General features: G+C 39.9%; 1 protein-coding gene across 14 annotated transcripts in view; it reads left to right on the forward strand.

Annotated features, from left to right (window-relative positions):
• Nucleotides 1–18984, forward strand: part of AUTS2 (activator of transcription and developmental regulator AUTS2) — a 1193046-nt gene that overhangs the window by 282692 nt on the left and 891370 nt on the right. For all 14 annotated transcript variants that reach the window (XM_054495102.2, XM_054495105.2, XM_054495107.2 and 11 more), the window contains exon 2: nucleotides 15976–16188. In XM_054495102.2, coding sequence (XP_054351077.1) covers nucleotides 15976–16188 — 213 coding nt within the window. The remainder of the gene's footprint in view (nucleotides 1–15975; nucleotides 16189–18984) is intronic.

The raw sequence follows: 18984 nt of genomic DNA on the forward strand, positions 1-18984 counted from the left end.
GGAGCGTAGAGTTCCCTTTTTTTTTTTTCCTTTAGCAGGCAGGAAGATATTCTTATTCCCAAAGAACAGAGAAATATTTGAGACTATCCATAGTACTCAATGGTGCTGTAAGGTTAGATAACTGCTGAGAAGAAAACTGATTGCTCTGTGTAAATCAGTATATGCTGATGAGGGAATGATAAAACTGCAGGGTAGCACCAGCGTCAGCATCTTGTTTCCAACCCAGCTCTTCTCCCTCTTGACAAAACAGCTGTCATATTGGATGACTGTTGAAATCACCAGAGTCTGCTGGTCATCAGAGCAGGGCCGATGCCATCTTTGGGATGAAGTGTGCTAGCAACAAGATAGAAACTGGACATGGGAAAAAGGAAAGTCTCCCTCAAACATGCTGCCATCCAAGGCCCAGTTTAAACCACAGGCTCAATTTTTGCTCCCAAACTGATTTCCCAACTAACCCATCTGCTCATGCACACACCCTCCCAACCTCACACAGCAGGCCTGGCCTTTATCATTTCAGGTCCTGCAGAGCTGTTCTCTCTCACTGTGGTATTGATGTCAGTTTTAACAGCTGCCATGTGTATTGACTCCTTTACTGATTACAAATATATACGCGTTTGCCAGTTTGTTTAGTGAGTGGTTTTCATAGGCTGTGATGGGGATTTCACTTTTATGAATATAATTTGCTGAGCCTGTGGTGACATCAACAGATCCTTCTGGGATGGGGAAGGGTTGATCTCCCTACATCCAGATGACATCCTCCAACCCACTTCCTTATGGGACCAACAGTCAATGTCATAACACATGCTGCTTTGTGAGAGCATGGAAGGAAATTGTTTAAAGTGTGTCATCTGTGGGCACAGTTTCTAAGGTAGATACCTGTGAGGATGTATAGGCATGCTTTAGACATGGACAGAATGAGTTATGTACTTAGTAACTCAAAACTCTGCTGAGCTCACTGTGGACAGCTCTTACAGATAAACTAAAATGCAGCTTAAAAAATGAGAGGACATTTTCAGAAACATTCTTACTGCTTTCAGCAAATCTGTGTGCCTTATGTTTTTATATAGCAGTCATTTTCTCAAATCAGACATCCCTATTGCCTATTAGATAAACACAGAAAGCATAGATTATGAGTTAAAAGTATCGACAGCATTTCAAGTGCTATCAGAGAACATTTAATTCAGTTTAATTTTGTGATAAATCTCATGTTTAATCCTCTGGTTACCCTGTAATCATGTCTCTATTGATCTTTTCTGAATGACTGCCTGCAGTTTAATAAACTTTGCCATTAACCCAGAGCTTCTAAAGGGAGAGATTGATTCCATTATCAAATCTGATAGAACCAATAAGTACCTAAACATCACTAAATCTATCTATAGGAAGCTTTGGTGTAGAGACAAGCCTGTGGCTTGTTTACGAAACTAGGTAAAAATCTGGATATCTTTGCACGACCTAATTGCCTCACAGCATCTGATTCCCTTGTGCAAACTGACACTGCCTTCCATCTTTCAAGTCAATGTAGTAGCCAACTGAAAGGACAGTCTCTTTTCTTGCCTCAACCATAATTGTAGGGTCTAATTTATTCTCACTGCAGATATAGCTTGAGGAGTTTATTTGGTCTGTGTCTCAGGTCAGTGGGTACATCTTAAGCACTTTTCTGTGTCTCTGAAAACCTGCAGGATAGTTTGTTTTATTTTTGCCTATATGATGCCAAGGGAAAGAAAATTCTATCTGGATAAATCCTGAAATAGAAGACTGGGGGTGAAGATTGAGAGAGAGGGAAGGCAAGTACAGAGTCATAGCTGTGTGAACAAGCTCTAAGACTTGGAAAACTTTCCATGAAACCCATATATGTTTCTCATATAGTGATAGGTTATTTGCAATATGTGCTGAACAGGAATTTCTACTTTTTGTGCCTGCGAGTATTTATAGCTTTCATCATTATTCATTAATACTTAATTGAGTCACATAGGCAGAACATATGGAATTCAGGGTCTAGAGTATATTTACAGCTTCTTATTTTTTTAAGGTCAGAAAGGTGTCACTCCCTGCCACTTTTCACCTCTGAAATAAAACAGTGAAGGTTGTCAATTTTACAGAAAAGCCAAAGTTTTTATTTTCTGTCTAGATTTTTATTGACAATGTGAATTTTTCAGAAGGAGTTCAGCTATTTGACTTAGGATGCATAGCCTTTCCCTAATTACACTTCAGTGGGGAAGTGGAGGTGCATAGAAGGATTTTTATAATGAGACAATACTAAACTGTAATTTAAAATTTCCTTCCAACAAAAGACCATAATCTTGGCACTTAGAAATAAATCTGTAATGACGTGGTGTTAGGCAATGGAAGCAGGATTAGAGCCAAGGGACTCTGGGTGTGTTGCCAGTTGCTGATTGCCTCACTTTGGAAAGTCACTTGTTTACCAAGCCTTAGTTTACTCATGTATAAAATAAAAGTGATGGTGCCTGCTTAGAGAGCTATTAGAGAATTCAATGAGTCGATTATTTTAAAAGATACTGTAAACTTTTTCCAATGCTGAGTTGTTGTGCAGACATTAATGGTTATGAAAAAGATAAATTAGTCCTTGCTTTATATTCAGAAATGGTCTGACCTTTCAGTAAATTATGTTTAGTTCTCAAATCAAAACCCAGTTAGGACAAGAGAGCTTGAAGAGTACGTATACATAAGAGAAGTCTCACAGAGATATTTGAAAGGCTGGAAAATGTGCTCTGGAGGCAAACCCTCCACTGAATTGATGAATTCTAAGTTACATCTGTTGATCATTTTCTGTGTGCTAAATAGCCTCCCAGGATGGTAACATTAGAGAGGTTGAAGGAACCTAAGAGGAGGACCGTACATTTATAGGTATTGAGGTAGATGGGTCTCTGCCCTTGAGAAGCCAATCAAAATTAGGTTGAGAAAGGATGTAGCAATTGTTCGTGGAATACTAATAGGCATATATGCGCTTGTTCACGTTGATTCTCTATGTCACTGCTCTGTAAGAGAAGGAATGCCTGCACATCTTCAATGGGAAGTTGACAACAGTTTCTGGAAAGTTGGAAGAAAGTTACAGAATTATTCCTTTAGTAATTATTCCATAGTTCTCTAGAAACATGACAAAACCTCTTGAAAAACTTGAGTCATAAAGGGACTGTCTCACATATATATACACACACTTCCTGATATGCTGTGTAAAACTGCATTTATATTCAGAGCCACATAACACAAATTTTGCCAGAAGTTGCTTTTTATGCCACTGAATAGCTCTAAACTTTAAATTGTGTTTCATAAAATTGTTTCTTGTCTGCTGAGTGGACAGAATGTCTCTCTCTTCCTCACCCTTCATGTCATTTTGTTTTCCTAAATGGGCCACTCTGGGAAGTAGTTCTTTACTTCTAGCCACCACCCCTGCCTCTAGGACAATGCAACCAACCTTAACCAAAGTCACATATCAAGAGTTCTCTGCTGCCTGTTAATGCAGATTTGACTTCTTTGTGTGTGTGTGTGTGTGTGTGTGTGTGTGTGTGTGTGAGAGACAGGGTCTCGTTCTGTCACCGAGGCTGGAATGCATTGGTGTGATCATGGCTCACTGCAGGCTCAGTCAGTCCTCCTGCCGCAGCCTCCTGAGTAGCTGGGACTACAGGCACACACCACCACACCTAGCTAATTTAAAAAATATTTTTCTAGAGACTGGGTCTCACTCTGTTGCCCAGGCTGGTCTTGAACTCCTGGGCTTAAGCCAGTCCACCTGCCTTGGCCTCCCAAAGTGTTGGGATTAAAGGCATGAGCCACCGTGCGTAGCCAGATTTGACATCTTAAAAGCCAGAGCTAGACATACTTATTGATGGTCTTCCTGGGGCCAGGTGCAGTGGCTCACGCCTGTAATCCCATCATTTTGGGAAGCTGAGGTGGGTGGGTCACTTGAGGTCAGGAGTTTGAGACCAGCCTGGCCAACATGGTGAAACCCCATCTCTACTAAAAAATACAAAAAATTAGCCAGGCATGGTGGTGTATGCCTGTAATCCCAGCTACACGGAAGGCTGAGACAGGAGAATCACGTGAACGCGGGAGGTGGAGGTTGCGGTGAGCTGAGATCGTGCCATTGCACTCCAGCCTGGGCAATAGAGCAAGACTTCGTCTAAAAAAATAAAAATAAGCAAATTAATGGAAACTCAGAGAAGGCTGCTGAAGGGAAGCTAGAAGGCCTCCTCCAGAACAGAGAATTAATCATTTAACACGTATCACTTACGGTAACTACAATAGAATCAGTGAGCTAGTTGCTGAATACTTCTAGAGACATTGTTCCGTTAAAGTGAAGGTGTGATAGTATGTGAATACCTGGGGAAGAGAAGAAAGGGAAACATTTTTAGGAAAGAAAAGGAAAGTATGTGACTTATTACTAATCGGGATCAATTTGAAGATCTGAATAGGTTTTCACTGGCTAATCAGGGTTCTTCAGTGGAATATCTGCAACCTCTGCAACCACTTTTGATTTTTCTGTGAATAGTGAGGTACTGAGACCCAGTAAATGATAATTTGGCCTTGATATCAAGCCATGAAAAAGATGTTAGAACTAACATTCATTGGCCTCTTTCATTTTTTTTTCTCTTGGGGTTAATAAGTCGATTTATGTTATTTCTAGGCATCTGTTCATCCCCTCTTTAGCATACAGGGGAATAGAAATGGTTTATCTGGGATGTGGATGTGGGAATGTGTCTTAGTCTGTTTTTGTGTTGCTTCAAAGGAATACCTGGGGCTAGGTGCAGTGGCTCATGCCTGTAATCCTGACATTTGAGGAGGCCAAGGCGGGAGGATCGTTTGAGGCCAGAGTTAGAGACCAACCTGAGAAACATAGCAAGACCTTGTCTCTACAAAAAAGTAAAAATAAAAACAAGAAAAAGGAATACCAGAGGCTAGTAATTTATAAGGAAAAGAGGTTTATTTCACTCATGGTTCTGCAGACTGTACAAGAAGAATGGTGCTGGCATCTGCTTGGCTTATGGTGAAGTTCTCATGTGGCTTCCACTCATGATGGACGGCAAAGAGGAGTCAGTGTGTGCAGAGGTTGCATGATGAGAGAGGAAACAAGAGGATGGGGGGAGGTACCAGGCTCTTTTTAACAACCAGCTCGTGTGGGAACTAACAGAGTGAGAACCTCTCTTAGTTCTATTGGAGTTCGACATGAGGGAGGGCATTAATCTATTTATGAAGGATCCAATCCCATGACCCAAATAGCTCCTCTTAGGCCCCACCTCCAACATTGGGGAGATATATGTATATATATGTATGGTTTTTAAAATTATTATTATTATTTTTTTGGAGACAGTCTCACTCTGTCACCCAGGCTGGAGTGCAGTGGTGTGATCTCGGCTCACTGCAACTTCTGCCTGCTGGGTTCAAGTGATTCTCCTGCCTCAGCCTCCCAAGTAGCTGGGACTACACCTCCACACCTGGCTAATTTTTTGTATTTTAGTAGAGACGGGGTTTTACCATATTGCCCAGGCTGGTCTCGAACTCCTGAGCTCAGGCAATCCACCCGCCTCGTCCTCTCAAAGTGCTAGGATTACAGGCGTGAGCCACCGGGCCCACCCATTGGGGATATTTCAACATGAATTTTGGAGGGGACAAATAAACTGTAACAGAAATAATTAGATAATGTGTTTGAAAGTCTTGGATGGAAGTCTGAGAGGGGAAGAGAGATGGAGTAGTACAATTCATAGCATGGCCCAGCAGCTTCAGAATGAGAGGACATTCAGGGCATCCTAATTTCACAAGTTCATTCTCCTTTAAGTTTTTGTTTTTAGAAATGGGCTCTTGCTTTGTTGCCTAGGGTTCTCAAACTCCTGGGTTCAAGCAGTTGTCTAGCCTCAGTCTCCCAAGTAGCTGGGACTGCAGCCATGCACTTCCAGGTCTAGTTCTAATTCATTCTTTTATAAACAGGTTACTGTGTGTCCTCTACTCTGTTCTCTGCTAGGAATTCTGGCGTGATGAAGTCGTAGGCATTGTCCTTATGGAGGTAATTCTGAGTATTACCAGGAAGATCCAATTACCAATATTTTGATACACTGTAATAAGTGCATTAATTCTTTTCCTATCTTTTGCATACAGTGCTTAATCAAAAAATGAATAATGGTTGTTTCAACTTACTTTGCCATCAACAGTGTGCAGTGGTTCCCATTTTTCCACACCCTCACTGACAAGTACCTCTTGTCTTTTTGGTAATACCTGTCCTAACAGGTGCAAGATGACATCTCATTGTGGTTTTGATTTGCATATCCCAGATGACTAATGATGTTGAGCACGTTTTCATGTACTTGTTGGCTATTTGTATGTCTTCTTTGGAAAAATGTCTAGTCAGATTTTTTTAAAAAGAACATACTACATGTAAAAAGAATAATGGTTAATTAAAGCAAGTATCATTAGAATTACACATCCTCTCAAATGTGTGCATGTGTTACTTTAGTGGATTAGATTTGAGTGGGAGAAAAAGCTATCGAAATTTGAGTGTTCGGCTTGTCTTTCCTCAGTTAGCATACCAGGCTTCTGCCCTTGGAGAGGCCTGAGAATTGTATGGTGCTAGTTTCTCTTCTGGCTGCCATTACACTGTCTTCTGTTGTATGGTTCTTCTTGCCTTTTTGGACTCGCCCTTTGTGTACGTTATTGCCCTAAGCCCTCAGTGATGAGATATTCTGCCTCAGTCATGCTGTGCTCAGCTTTCAGAATGTTGTTGTTATGGAGGAGTTAATTTTTTTTTAAGGTTTCCTTTTCGTCATGCTGTATTTCTCAGATTATCTGGAGGGACTGTAATCCAATTTTAGGAATCCTTCAGGGCTGAGAGCCTAAGCTGTTTTAAGCAATAGCATCTGGTTGCCAGGGACTCAACTACTTTGAGCGTGTTAAGGTCTAATAGCAGCCAACTCTCAATTATCTATGGGAATGGGAGACTGCTGGGATGTTTTCAATTCACAGAGTGTGCAAAAATCTCACTTAAACTGATAGTCGTGACCTCATCCCATAGCTGAGTTTAGGAGAGCTTCTCAGTGTCTGGTTTTATGTTCTTTTTGTTTTGTTCTCTTCTCACCTTTGACAGTGGCACTGCAGCATTGACAGGTGCCTTTTATATATTGAATTTATCTGTACCTGATCTATTTTTTTAAACCTTGTCCCTCTCATCTTTATTTAGATTCCATATGTGTATCATTATGTACATTAAGTATGTTTTAATAAACTGCCTCAATTCTTTTACATTTAGGAGCAGTAAAATTTATTTATGTTTTCTTTCTTTGCTTATTGGCTAACGTGCTCATGGGAGGGGATGTGGCCAAACAGTAATCAGGCTACCACATGGAAAGATAAGAAAACTTTACAAAAGGTTAGCCTCTGAGTAACAATTGAGAACTGGCTGTTAAAAGTGAAAAAAAAAAAAAAACCACACACACAATACGAACTCTACCTTGTCACTGAAAATGAGGTGAAGGCCAGGCAGTGCTCCTCAGTCAAGACATTCGTGTTCACAACTGAGTTGTCTCCAGTGGAAATTTCATGGCTACTTTATGGCCTAAAGCCAGTGCTCCCAGAGTGTGGTCGTCCCTTGGTTTTAGGATTCTAAAAGATGAGTTTCTTTTAATGAACACTGAATGTAATCTAATTGTTAGGAATAATTATATGCCAGTTGTGCATGATGGCAAGGGCTCCCGATTTTTAAAAACCAGCTTTATGGAGGTATAATTTACATTCCAGTAAACTGCACAAACTAACAATATACAATTGGATGAGTTTTGACATGTGTATATACCCATGAAACCACTGCCACAATCAAGACAGCGAACATGTTCACCCCAAAAGTTTCCTTATGTCCCTTTATAATCCCTTCTTCCTATCTCTCCCAGGAAGCCACTAGCCTGCTTGCCATTGCTATCAATTAGTTCATATTTCCTAGGATTTTATATAAATGGGATCATACAGAATATAATCTTTTCTGTCTGATTTCTTTCACTTCGCATACTTATTTTGAGATGTATTCATGCCACCTGTATCGAGGTTATTTCTTTTTATTGCTGAGTAGTATTCCATTGAATGGTTACAACCACAGTTTGTTTATCCATTCACCTATTGATGTACATTTGGGTTGTTTGCAATTTTAGAAGCATTGCACATCTGCTAGGAGCATTCATGTCTAGCTCTTCATGTAGACATGTACTTAAATTTCTCTTAGGGAAATACCTAGGAGTAGAATGGTTGGATCATATGGTCGGTGTACTTAGAACTTTTAAAGAAACCACTAAACTTTCTTCCAAAGTGGTTGTGCTGTTTCATATTCTCACCAGTAGTGTATGTATGAGCGTCCTCTGCATCCTTGCCCACTCTCGGTAGGGTCATTCTTTCTTATTTCAGTTATTTTATATGTATGTAGTGGTATCTCATTGTGGTTTTAAGTTGTATTTCCCTAATGACTACTGATGTTAACTATTGTTTTATGTATTCATTCACCTTCCAGACAGATATATTTTTTTGTCTTTTGAGATGGAGTCTCTCTCTCTCTCGTCCAGGCTGGAGTGCAGTGGCGCAATCTCGGCTCACTGCAACCTTTGCTCTCTGGGTTCAAGCGATTCTCCTGCCTCAGCCTCCGAGTAGCTGGGATTACAGGCACATGCCACCATGCCCAGCTAATTTTTTTGTATTTTTAGTAGAGACGGTGTTTCACCCTGTTAGTCAGGATGGTCTCCTGCCTCATGATCCATCCGCCCTGGCCTCCCAAAGTGCTGGGATTACAGGCGTGAGCCACCACACCCGGCCCCAGATATCTTCTTTAGCAAAGTATCTGAATCTTTCGCTTATTTAAAAAATTGGGTTGTTTCCTTTTTTAGTTTTGAGAATTTTTTTTTTTTTTTTTTTTTAAGATGGAGTCTTGCTCTGTCGCCCAGGCTGGAGTGCAGTGGTGCAATCTCGGCTCACTGCAACCTCCACCTCCTGGGTTAAAGCGATTCCCCTGCTCAGCCTCCCAAGTAGCTGGGACTATAGGCACGTACCACCACACCTAGCTAAGTTTTGTATTGACCAGGCTGGTCTCGAACTCCCGACCTCAGGCAATCTGCCTGCCTTGGCCTCCTAAAGTGCTGGGATTACAGGTGTGAGCCATTGCGCCTGGCCCAAGAATTTATTAAATTAATATATTCTGTATATAAAACTTATCAGATATACATTTTAAAAATATTTTTCCATTCTGTGGCTTATCTATTTATGTATTTTTTACTCTCCTGGTAACTCACACAACAGTCACTTTATTTTCTTGACAGTGTCTTTTGAAGAGCAAAATTTAAATTCTTGATGAAGTATAATTTATCAATTTATTCTTTTATGGATTATGCCTTTGGTGTCATACGTAAGAAATCTTAGCCTAACCCAAGATTACAAGAGTTTTCTCTTAGAAGTTTTATGGTTTTAGGTTTTACATTCAGGTTTATAATACAGTTTGTGTTAGTTTTTTCTATTTAGATTGAAGTATGGATTAAAATTTTGCATATGATTACCTATTCTATCACCATTTGTTTAAAAGCCTTATTTCTCTGTAGAATAGCTTTTGCCTGAAAATCAGTTGTTGATGTATGTGTGGGTCTCTTTCTGGACTATTCTGTTCCTTTGATCTGTTTTTCTATCTTTATGCCAATATAGTGACGCAATTTTAATGTGATGTGAAAGATGGCAGTACAGAGCACCTGACTTGCTCCTCCTCTAACCTACTTTACTATAATAGTTCATTGATTTGCCTGTTTCCCTGGATAAGCAGCCTGAGTTTAGGAATTCTTTCTTAGATATTTCCAACAGATGGCAATGTGTATGCACATAGGAGGTGTTTTGATACTTGTTTTTAAAAGATGTGAACCTTAGGGATTAATGTTTGAATGCCATCCTGGATGCCTTGTACATTCCTACAGATAATAGTCTTCTCTACTTTCTAAAAAGTTTAGGCTCTGAAAATCTGTTCATAAAGTCCATTTGCTCAAAAGTCCAAAGTTGGGGACTGCTGTGAACATATCTATCTAGAGTTAGTAGTTTTCTAATTTTTAATTTCTTATCACTGGAGACTTGTTATTGGTGGAATCAGTGTTTGTAAAACCATTCAAAAACAAGTACAAATGGTATACAATAAACCAGCAAGGGACTTGACAGACCAAAATGACAGGACACAGCCATTATGTCATTATGTCATTGGGGACAGGCAAAGCACTTTTTTCTTTTTCTCCTGGCTTCTTTGTTATTTTCTTTAAGGTCTCTAAGATCAGATAACTAACAGAAGAGGCTCTGTTTAAATTGCAAGCCCCTCTCACACATATACACGCATTTGGGCACATGCAGACACATATACCACAAATGCTTTGTAAGTGATGGACTGCCCTCAGGTTAGTTTGCTTGGAAAAATCAGGCGGAGACTTTCTATAACCCACTTCATGCAAGGCAGACAAATTGTGCCCTCATTTTCTATTGTCTCTGGCTTCATCTGTAATCAGCAGATGGAGCCCTGCAGCTTACATAGTGTTTCATCTGCAATTTGTTACTCTCCCTTAGTTTGCACAACACTGAACCATCTCATTTTGAAATTCAAGAGTGGTGAGGAGGCCTTTGGTGGAAGATTGTAATTTGGGAGAAGGGAAAGTCAAGAGCAAGATCTCCTATTTTGAAGAAGGCGGGGTGTTGAAGGAAATTGCCTTTGTCAGTCTCTGAGCCTCTCCACATATGTGCTACTGTGACCCTGCCCTCCATCACCAGTGACCTAAAAATCGCATAATTTCAACTATTCTCCAAACCTATTCACATCTGTTGTGCATGGCTTGTACACTTACCCCCTCTATTGCCAGCCAATATGTCTAAATCTTTTTGCCTCTCAGCCAGCCTCCTGTTGGTGGCTCCCTGGCTTTCTTGCTTTCTTTCCTGCTTCTTTTATGACTGTCGAATGCTTAAAGCGTTTTTTTTTTTTTACAGATTTCTTTCTTATCCTTCTGCCCTCCTGCCTTTCTCTCCTAGTGCTTGTGTAAGGGAGGCAGTTTTTTGTCTTTACTCTGTTAGGGTCTCTAGCTGAGCCTGAGTATTAAATTGATGTAACATAGATTAACAGAAGAAAAGCATATGGATTTTGACACATGTATAGGAGCCCCCACAGGAAAATGAAGACCCAAAAAGTGACAAATCTTGAATCCTTATTTAGTAGGTTGAACAGAGTGGCAGTTGTGAAAAAGTAACTAAAATAAATGATGTGACTAAAGGAAGATAAGAGTTAATAAGATCTGTTGGTACAAATTTTTCTGGACTCCCCATCTCTAGAAACGAGAAAATTTCTTCTTTCCTACTATAGGGAGATCATCTTTCACATGAGAGTTTTTTCCCATCTCAGGTGTTTCTGGTGATAATGTTTCTTTTCTCCTGTCTCTTTTGTTTCTATTGTTTTTCAAGTGCCTTTAGCTTTAAAATAATCCTTAGGCCTAAATAGCATGTTTTGGGGTGGCATGTTCTGCCACTCTTCATTTGCTAATGCTTTCCTTGCAGAATATGGGCTACAATCATCTTATTTTCAAAAAATTCTTCAGGTAATTCTGATGGACAGTTTCTTTTGCGAACCACTAGCCTAGATCATGGTAGATGAATGAATCAACAGTCCTTTGAAAATTGCCATTCATTGATCCCAAAAAGTTTTTTTATATGCCAGATAATTTCCCTCCCCATATTATAGCAATACTAGAGACTGCCCAGGTTTCCTTAAGGAAGTTCTTAAATTAGTGCTACTGGTTGGTTGGTGGTTGAGGAAAGCATTGGTGGGTATATATTTACAAACAATTACACAGGCATGTAGTCATGTACACAACTCTTGTGACTGTTGATAAGATGATTAGTTTATAATCAGTCTTTGTCTTTGATTCTTAATGCTTATAATGGATAGTTTTTGTCATTTTTCCCCAAGACAGTCAATGAAAAAATTAAATGGTTATTTTACTTATAAATGGTAAGCAGTCAGTACGTGTTTATAGAAGGAATGAACAAAGAGTGGTCTGGTTTATTCAGGATTTGTACCAAAAAATCTATATAGTAATTTATAAATAAAGATCTACCTTTGAAAAGAATAATCTCTAGTCTTTGAAAATATAAACCTGTTACATAATAAAAAGTTTTTATAGATTCGTTTCTTCTTACCTCTTAAGCCACCACCTCTAGACAAACTTTGATCCTCTCTCTCTCTTCTTCCCCACCCCAGAGTGGAAAATCTCAATATTAATTGGAGCTAAGATGATTGTACTACTGCTGCTAAGACTTCAGCAGGTCTCTTACAAGCTAATGTCACAGCATGGAGTCCATTTGCTCTGTGTAGCTATTCTGCAGTGCAGTGAGAATTCCTTGATTAATATGCTACATGAAAATAAAATGGATTTGGAAAAAATTATACTCTCATAAATATTAATTCACATTTGTATGGAATTGCACATAATTTTCAGTATACTTTGGAAGCACCTTCAGTATGAAAGATTTGGTCTCCAAAGAGAATGGCATAATTTTTTTAAAAGCACAGTGGATACATTATTAAGCATCATTTGTTTATTAATCTGATACTCTACATGCATATGATGCAGGGCAGTAGGTGGGTTGTGTGACAAAGAAAGGAACTTTATACCCTGTGGGGAGTTTTTATATTACACTTAGAAGTGGTACAATTTAATCACATTATATAGAAGCAGCCCATGATGGAACTCACCTGGCTCCCTCTGCTAGTGTTGCCATTATTCCTGAGTGTCTCTTTATGGCAGCTATTTTGGTTAAGTATGAGACTAAACACAGAACATTTTTGAGCTGAGCAGATGCCTGGCATAGCTGACTGAGGTTGTGGACACTGGACACAGGAATTCAATTCAGCAGCCATTCATTGAACATTTACTATGTGTTAGGCATGGCATGCAAGGCTGTGAAATCAATGGCCATGTGCGCTTGCTTTGATCTCAACTTGTCCCCTAAAACACTTTTCACCACATCCTCATTGCCTCAGGAGAGCTACCTCTCCAATGGCAGAGGGTTAATCGTCTGTAGCAGTAGCAGCTGGAAGTTAGGCCAGAAGCTGCTTATTTGCCTTGTAGACTGTTATCTTTGATATCTTCTTACTCTTAAGGATAAGGCCTTTCCCCTTTTCTGGGGTTTCTTGCTGTTTGCTGTGATCCTTCGTGTATACCAGCAGTGCACACTAGATTCCTTGGTTTCCTGCTTCTATCACCCTTTCTGGCTTGCTACACTGTATATTAGAGACAGCTTAGACCATTTTAAAGTCAGTATTGTGCTTTATAGGTTTGGATGTTTTAACTAGTTGACTCCTTTATTTATGTATTTATTGACTAATGCATTGGCCACCTACTATTTGCCTGGTTTATGTGAAGCACTTATGTGAAGCACTGGGGTTACTGAGATGAACTACTTAGTCCCTCCCCTCTTTCACATTCTTTCAAGAGATTATGCACCCAGCTGCCTCAAGGCCTTTGCACAAGCTGTTCTCTCTGTTCAGCCTTTCAGATCTAGGTCAAATAGCAGTCATTTTCTCAGCTCTAACCCTCTCCTCTGGACTATACCATTTCCCTTAGTTTTAGCACCCATAACCTATCCTTTAGCATTGTTAACTCAGTTTGCAATGATATATTTGTGTGATTTGATTAGTATTTGTCCTGTAAATTCTAGAATCTATGAGGGTGGTGACTTTTCCCCACACCATTATCATCCTAAACATAGGTCAGTGCTACATTTGTACTTGGCATGTACTGGGCACAAAAAACATAATTGTTGAATGAGTGAAGACCTGAGAATAGAGTACTTTGTATTACAAGAAAGGTCTCCCTGAGTGGGCAACACTGCTAAGAGTCACTGAACTAGAAAAGGGAGGAGTGTGTAAGAGAGGCCTTTTGAGGCCAAGGCAAATCAGTGTAAAGGCCTGCATTAGTTTGTCCAGTCTGCATTAGCAAAATGTCATAAACTGAGTAGCTTATAAACAAGAAACATTTATTTCTCACAGTTCTGGAGGCTGGGAAGTCCCAGGTTGAGGCACCAGCAGGTTCTGTGTCTGTTGAGAGCTTGTTCCTCATGGATGGTACCTGTTCTCACATGGTAGAGGGGCAAACAGACTCCCTTAGGCCTTTTATAAGGGTGCTAATCCCCTTCATGAGGGTTCCACCCTCATGATCCAGTCGACTCCCAAAGTCCCCCATCTCCTGGGCAACATGGTGAAACCCCGTCTCTACTAAAAATACAAAAAAAAAAAAAAAAAAAAATGGCTGGGTGTGGTGGCAGACATCTGTAACCCCAGCTACTCGGGAGGCTGAGGCAGGGAATCGCTTGAACTGGGGAGGCGGAGGTTGCAGTGAGCCAAGGTCGTGCTGTTGCACTCTAACCCGGGCAACAAGAGCGAACTCTGTCTCAAAAAAATATATATTCTGGGGAGACACAAACATTCAGATCATAACAAGGCTCAAGGTCTCAAACTAATAGGAATGGCTGATTTGGGGAGAGACATCAGGGAGTACCATGCATGTAAAGTTGGGAGTGCTGGGATATTGCAGCAGAACAGTTACCTTGAGAAAATTGGATGTGAAAGGGAGGAAAGAGAGCGGTATTTTAAGGAGAGATGAGTAAAAGGAAATTTCTATTTTAGTTTTGTTTTATTTTTAAATGTACATTTAGATAGTAAAAAATTTAATTGTTCATTTAAAAATAACTAAAATAATATAATTGGATTGTTTGAAATACAAAGGATACATGTTTGAGGTAATGGATACCCCATTTACCCTGATGTGATTATTACACATTGCATGCTTGTATCAAAACGTCTCATGTAAGTCATAAATATATATGCCTACTATGTACCCCAGAAATGAAAAAATTTTTAAAAAGTTCATTTAGGACTGCAGAAACTGAGGAAGTGTGGTGAGGCTTCATGAGGGGGATTTTCTCTGTTAAGAGGATTAGATCCACTAGTTTCCAAATAACTGAGTGCCAAAACATTTTCATTTTATTGCTTAGTGTGTGCATCATTTCTCACAGGGCAGAGGATATTTGCATGTATGTGGTTTGTTTGCTGTTCTGAGAGCCCATTTTGCACATGGTCTCAGAGTTGTAGTGACTTACTCCACTTCTGATAATGAATAATGTCAGTGTCCGGACACTAAAAGCCCAGTCTTTTGGCACCTTGGTGTGTACTGAGCTGCCTGGAGGCATAGAACTCTATCAGGTCATGTGGCCTGAAATGCCCACCTGTAGTTTCTACAGATGCAGTTCCCCATTCAAGGACATTGATTTCCCATTTCCTACCCACCTCCCCCCATCCCCAACCACACACAGGAATAAATAAAAAATTGCTGTTGATCTTGGTGATAATATTGTTGTTACATTTTGCAAAGAAAATGGAAATAAAGGATGCTTAGAGGAACATATGGTAAAAAATATAATGCATTAAGGAAACATTTTAATCATATGAATAGACAGTTCTTTCTTGCTGGCTCACATCCACCTGGACCTGATAAATTCAGTTGGGTGCTATTTCTTTTGAATTGAGCATGCACTTAGTGCTCATTTTCTGAAACATAATTGATGTACCAACTTGGGAAATGAGTGTATTGCACTTCCTTGGGGAATGTCATTGTGTGCTGGACCCAGCACCAAATCAAACAGAAAGCTGCTATCCCAGGGAGCAGTGAAATCACTTTTGATGCATGTACTTGTGTTTTGTTTAGTTTTCTGCCCAGTAATAATAGAAAGGATATATATATATTTGTGATGGCATTAAGGATTCAGGAAAATTGAGAGCCATGTTTCTTAGTTTTAGGTCTTCTCATATCCCACTTTCCTATCCCTCTCCCACTTAGTAGTAACACTCTTTAGTATTTAGCCTATATTTTGGGTGTGACCTTAGATACCTTTGTAACCACCACTTCCCTTTCCTTCTCTTCTTTTCTACAGAAAGATGTAGCACTTAAGCCTCAGGAACGTGTGGAGAAACGCCAGACGCCCCTGACCAAGAAGAAACGAGAAGCACTTACCAATGGCTTGTCCTTTCATTCAAAGAAGAGCAGACTCAGCCACCCACACCACTACAGCTCAGATCGAGAAAATGACCGCAATCTCTGCCAGCACCTTGGGAAGAGAAAGAAAATGCCGAAGGCACTCAGACAGGTGAGGAAGCTTGGGTTCGCTCTTTCCTGTGGCGGCAAAATTCCTTCCTTAGGTGCTTCCTCCACTGTGGTTCTTCGTAACAGGTGGAGAAGATATCCTTGGTGGGATGCTGAAGTGGTTGTCCAACAAAGCTGTGTGTGTGCTTTTAAAAGAATCTAAAACCCAATCTCAGTGTTTTTTATGAGGATTTGAAACTTCAGCAAGGTGCCCTTTCAGTCAGATGTGCTTTATGCAACAAAGCTTGATGCTAGTGGTACTGGTATTTAGGGCAGACCTGTCTTAACAGTTGTCAAGATGGACTGGCTTGTAGGGGAGAGATCTTTGCAATTAGGATAAATGGAACAGGTGGATTTCATCACATACATTGTGCATCTCATGGTTCTAAGGTGCTGAAATGATTGCCTGGGTGTGAGAAGTGCCTTGCTAAGATTTATATTTTCCAGGGAAGCTCAGATACTGTGGCATCTGGGAGGGCAATGGCAAAGAAATGAATTTGCCTTTTGGTGTCTTAGTTGTTCTCCATAGGCTATAATTCAAGACTGTCTTTGTGATCTGTTGATTGTATGAATATCTGATAGCGAGGCTTACTGGCCTGTTAATAATTAGGTTTCAATGATCCACAAGAAAGTATGGCTCTTGGCATTTGGGAAGCCTTTCTGCCTGTGGAAATCCCCACATGAGATGGATTTATAATGAGATATGAAGCTGTTTATAGCAGTTTTTCTGCACAAATCCAGAGGCTTCAGTGCCTGTCAAGTTAGTTACCTGTGTCCTGGGTGTGTTTTATTTATTTTTGGCAGGACCATTGGGTAGGATTGACTATCAACTGAAGAAAGCAAAGGAAGGAATTGTAGTTTACAGAGCAGGTGCTGCCAATTCGAAGTGGAATAGGTAATTTTTGGTTTGCAGATGTTTCTCTGCAGAGGCAGGGAGATCTGGGATCAAACAAAACAATGGTTCCCAAACTGCACAGATCTTGAGAATCATATAATGAGAGCTACTAAACCCAAATTTCTGGCCCCTCTTTAGGACCTAATGACATTTGTAGTTTTAGGGAGTTTCCTATTTGAAAACAGTCAGCCTGGTTGGAAGTCACTCTTAAAAAGAATCAAGAGTGTATTTGGGTGATGGTTTTTAGTTAAAAGATTGGAAAGATCAAAAGCCTCAGTATGATGTAGTGGGCAGTTTGGTGTCAGAATTCTGCCTTATACGTAGTGAAGGATATAATCCTGGTAAAAACATCTGGGGTGATGGGTTTCAGATGGACCCAGAAGGCTTCCAAGGTAATGCCCTAAATCTGACAACCAGCACAGTGTTTCCAAAGGTACACTTGTGTCCTGAAACGCCAGACTAGAGTTATAATAGTAATTATTAACATTTACCTAATGCATACCATGCTACATTCAGTGAGGGAGTTTTTATAGTATAACCTCTAATTTGTACAACAACCCTGCCTAGTAGGTAATATCATGGTTACTTAACAGCTATGGAAATGAGGGCTCAAAGAGATAAAGTGACTTATCTGAGGTCTTGGCAATGAGGGAAGGAGCCAGGGTTTAGACCCAGATATCTCTAGTTCCGTGGTTTGCTCTGTTTTCCATATTTCGATGAAGTTTTATTTATTTTTTTCTTGATAGGGAGTTGGGGAGAGGGAGGAAAGCCTAAATTCTATAAAGGGTGATGTTCCTGTGGTATTTGTGACTCCTAACTCATGCCTCTCTGTGTGAGATATGTGAGAAAAGTAATTAATCTCAGTGGAGAGAGATTGCAATGTAACCACCCCCCTCTCCCTCAGGCCCCCGTCCCAGCAGGGTAAGAAGGAAGGCTTCTTACTCTGAGTTAACACCAAGCTGCGGATCCTCATCCTTGAATCTTTTTCTTCTAGACATGATCTGACTTTTCTATTCTGTGTCCTCAGAATTATTCTTTGTATTTCTTTCTACTTCTTCAAGACTTTCAAGGTCCTCTGGCGACAGAGTTTTATGATCGGAAAAGAAGACTAGGACATAACACATCTTAAATTTGAGTAGCTTTTGGTCATAATGGCCAACTCTCTGGTACTAATGGTATTTGAAATCAAAGCTATCTTTGTTTTAGGTAACATATTTGAAAAGCAAGTATTTTGACTATTTATGAATCACGGAGAAGGAAAGCATGAATTGTATCTTTGGCCCTGTGTAAAACTTAAAAACAAGGAGTATTTTCTTATCTCCAGTGTTGATGCCAAAATATGTTATCCAATCAAGTGTTATATTTCTAGTAAGAAGGAATGCAGAAGGTAATAATTGAGATAAGGCTATAATACTTCTCATTTTTAATATTCTTAGAATCACTTGTGCTATTATGAAATCCCAAACAAGTCACCATCTGGTAACAGCCCATCTGGAAAATGAAGGGCTTGGACTTGAATGTTTCTTAGGCTTCTCCCTCTGGGTCCCATAGTTTTTTAAATTTATGAATAACACAAATACAGTGTCGTAGGGGTCTGTAAAGGAGTCTGTAGGTCTGAAGGTAATGCTGTTTTGGAGTTGGTCTGTAACTGATAGGCTCTGTGAAGACATTTATTTATTTTTAATGTTTTTTTCTTTAAAATTTTGTTTTCATGTAATATGAGGACATTTAAAGGAGAGGGGTAAGATGCATTTATAGTAGGAGGGAGGGGAGTGGTCCATTGTGTGTCAGCCCAGACAACTGCCATCTGTTATGTGATCATTGGTAAAAGGTGACACATGAGTGTTTAATGACTATAGTAGATGTTCAAAAAGCTTGTCTGAAGAATACTCATGATTGCTTTCC

This window comes from Pongo pygmaeus, chromosome 6 (genome assembly GCF_028885625.2).
Source record: "Pongo pygmaeus isolate AG05252 chromosome 6, NHGRI_mPonPyg2-v2.0_pri, whole genome shotgun sequence".
NCBI classification, from domain to species: Eukaryota; Metazoa; Chordata; class Mammalia; order Primates; family Hominidae; genus Pongo; species Pongo pygmaeus.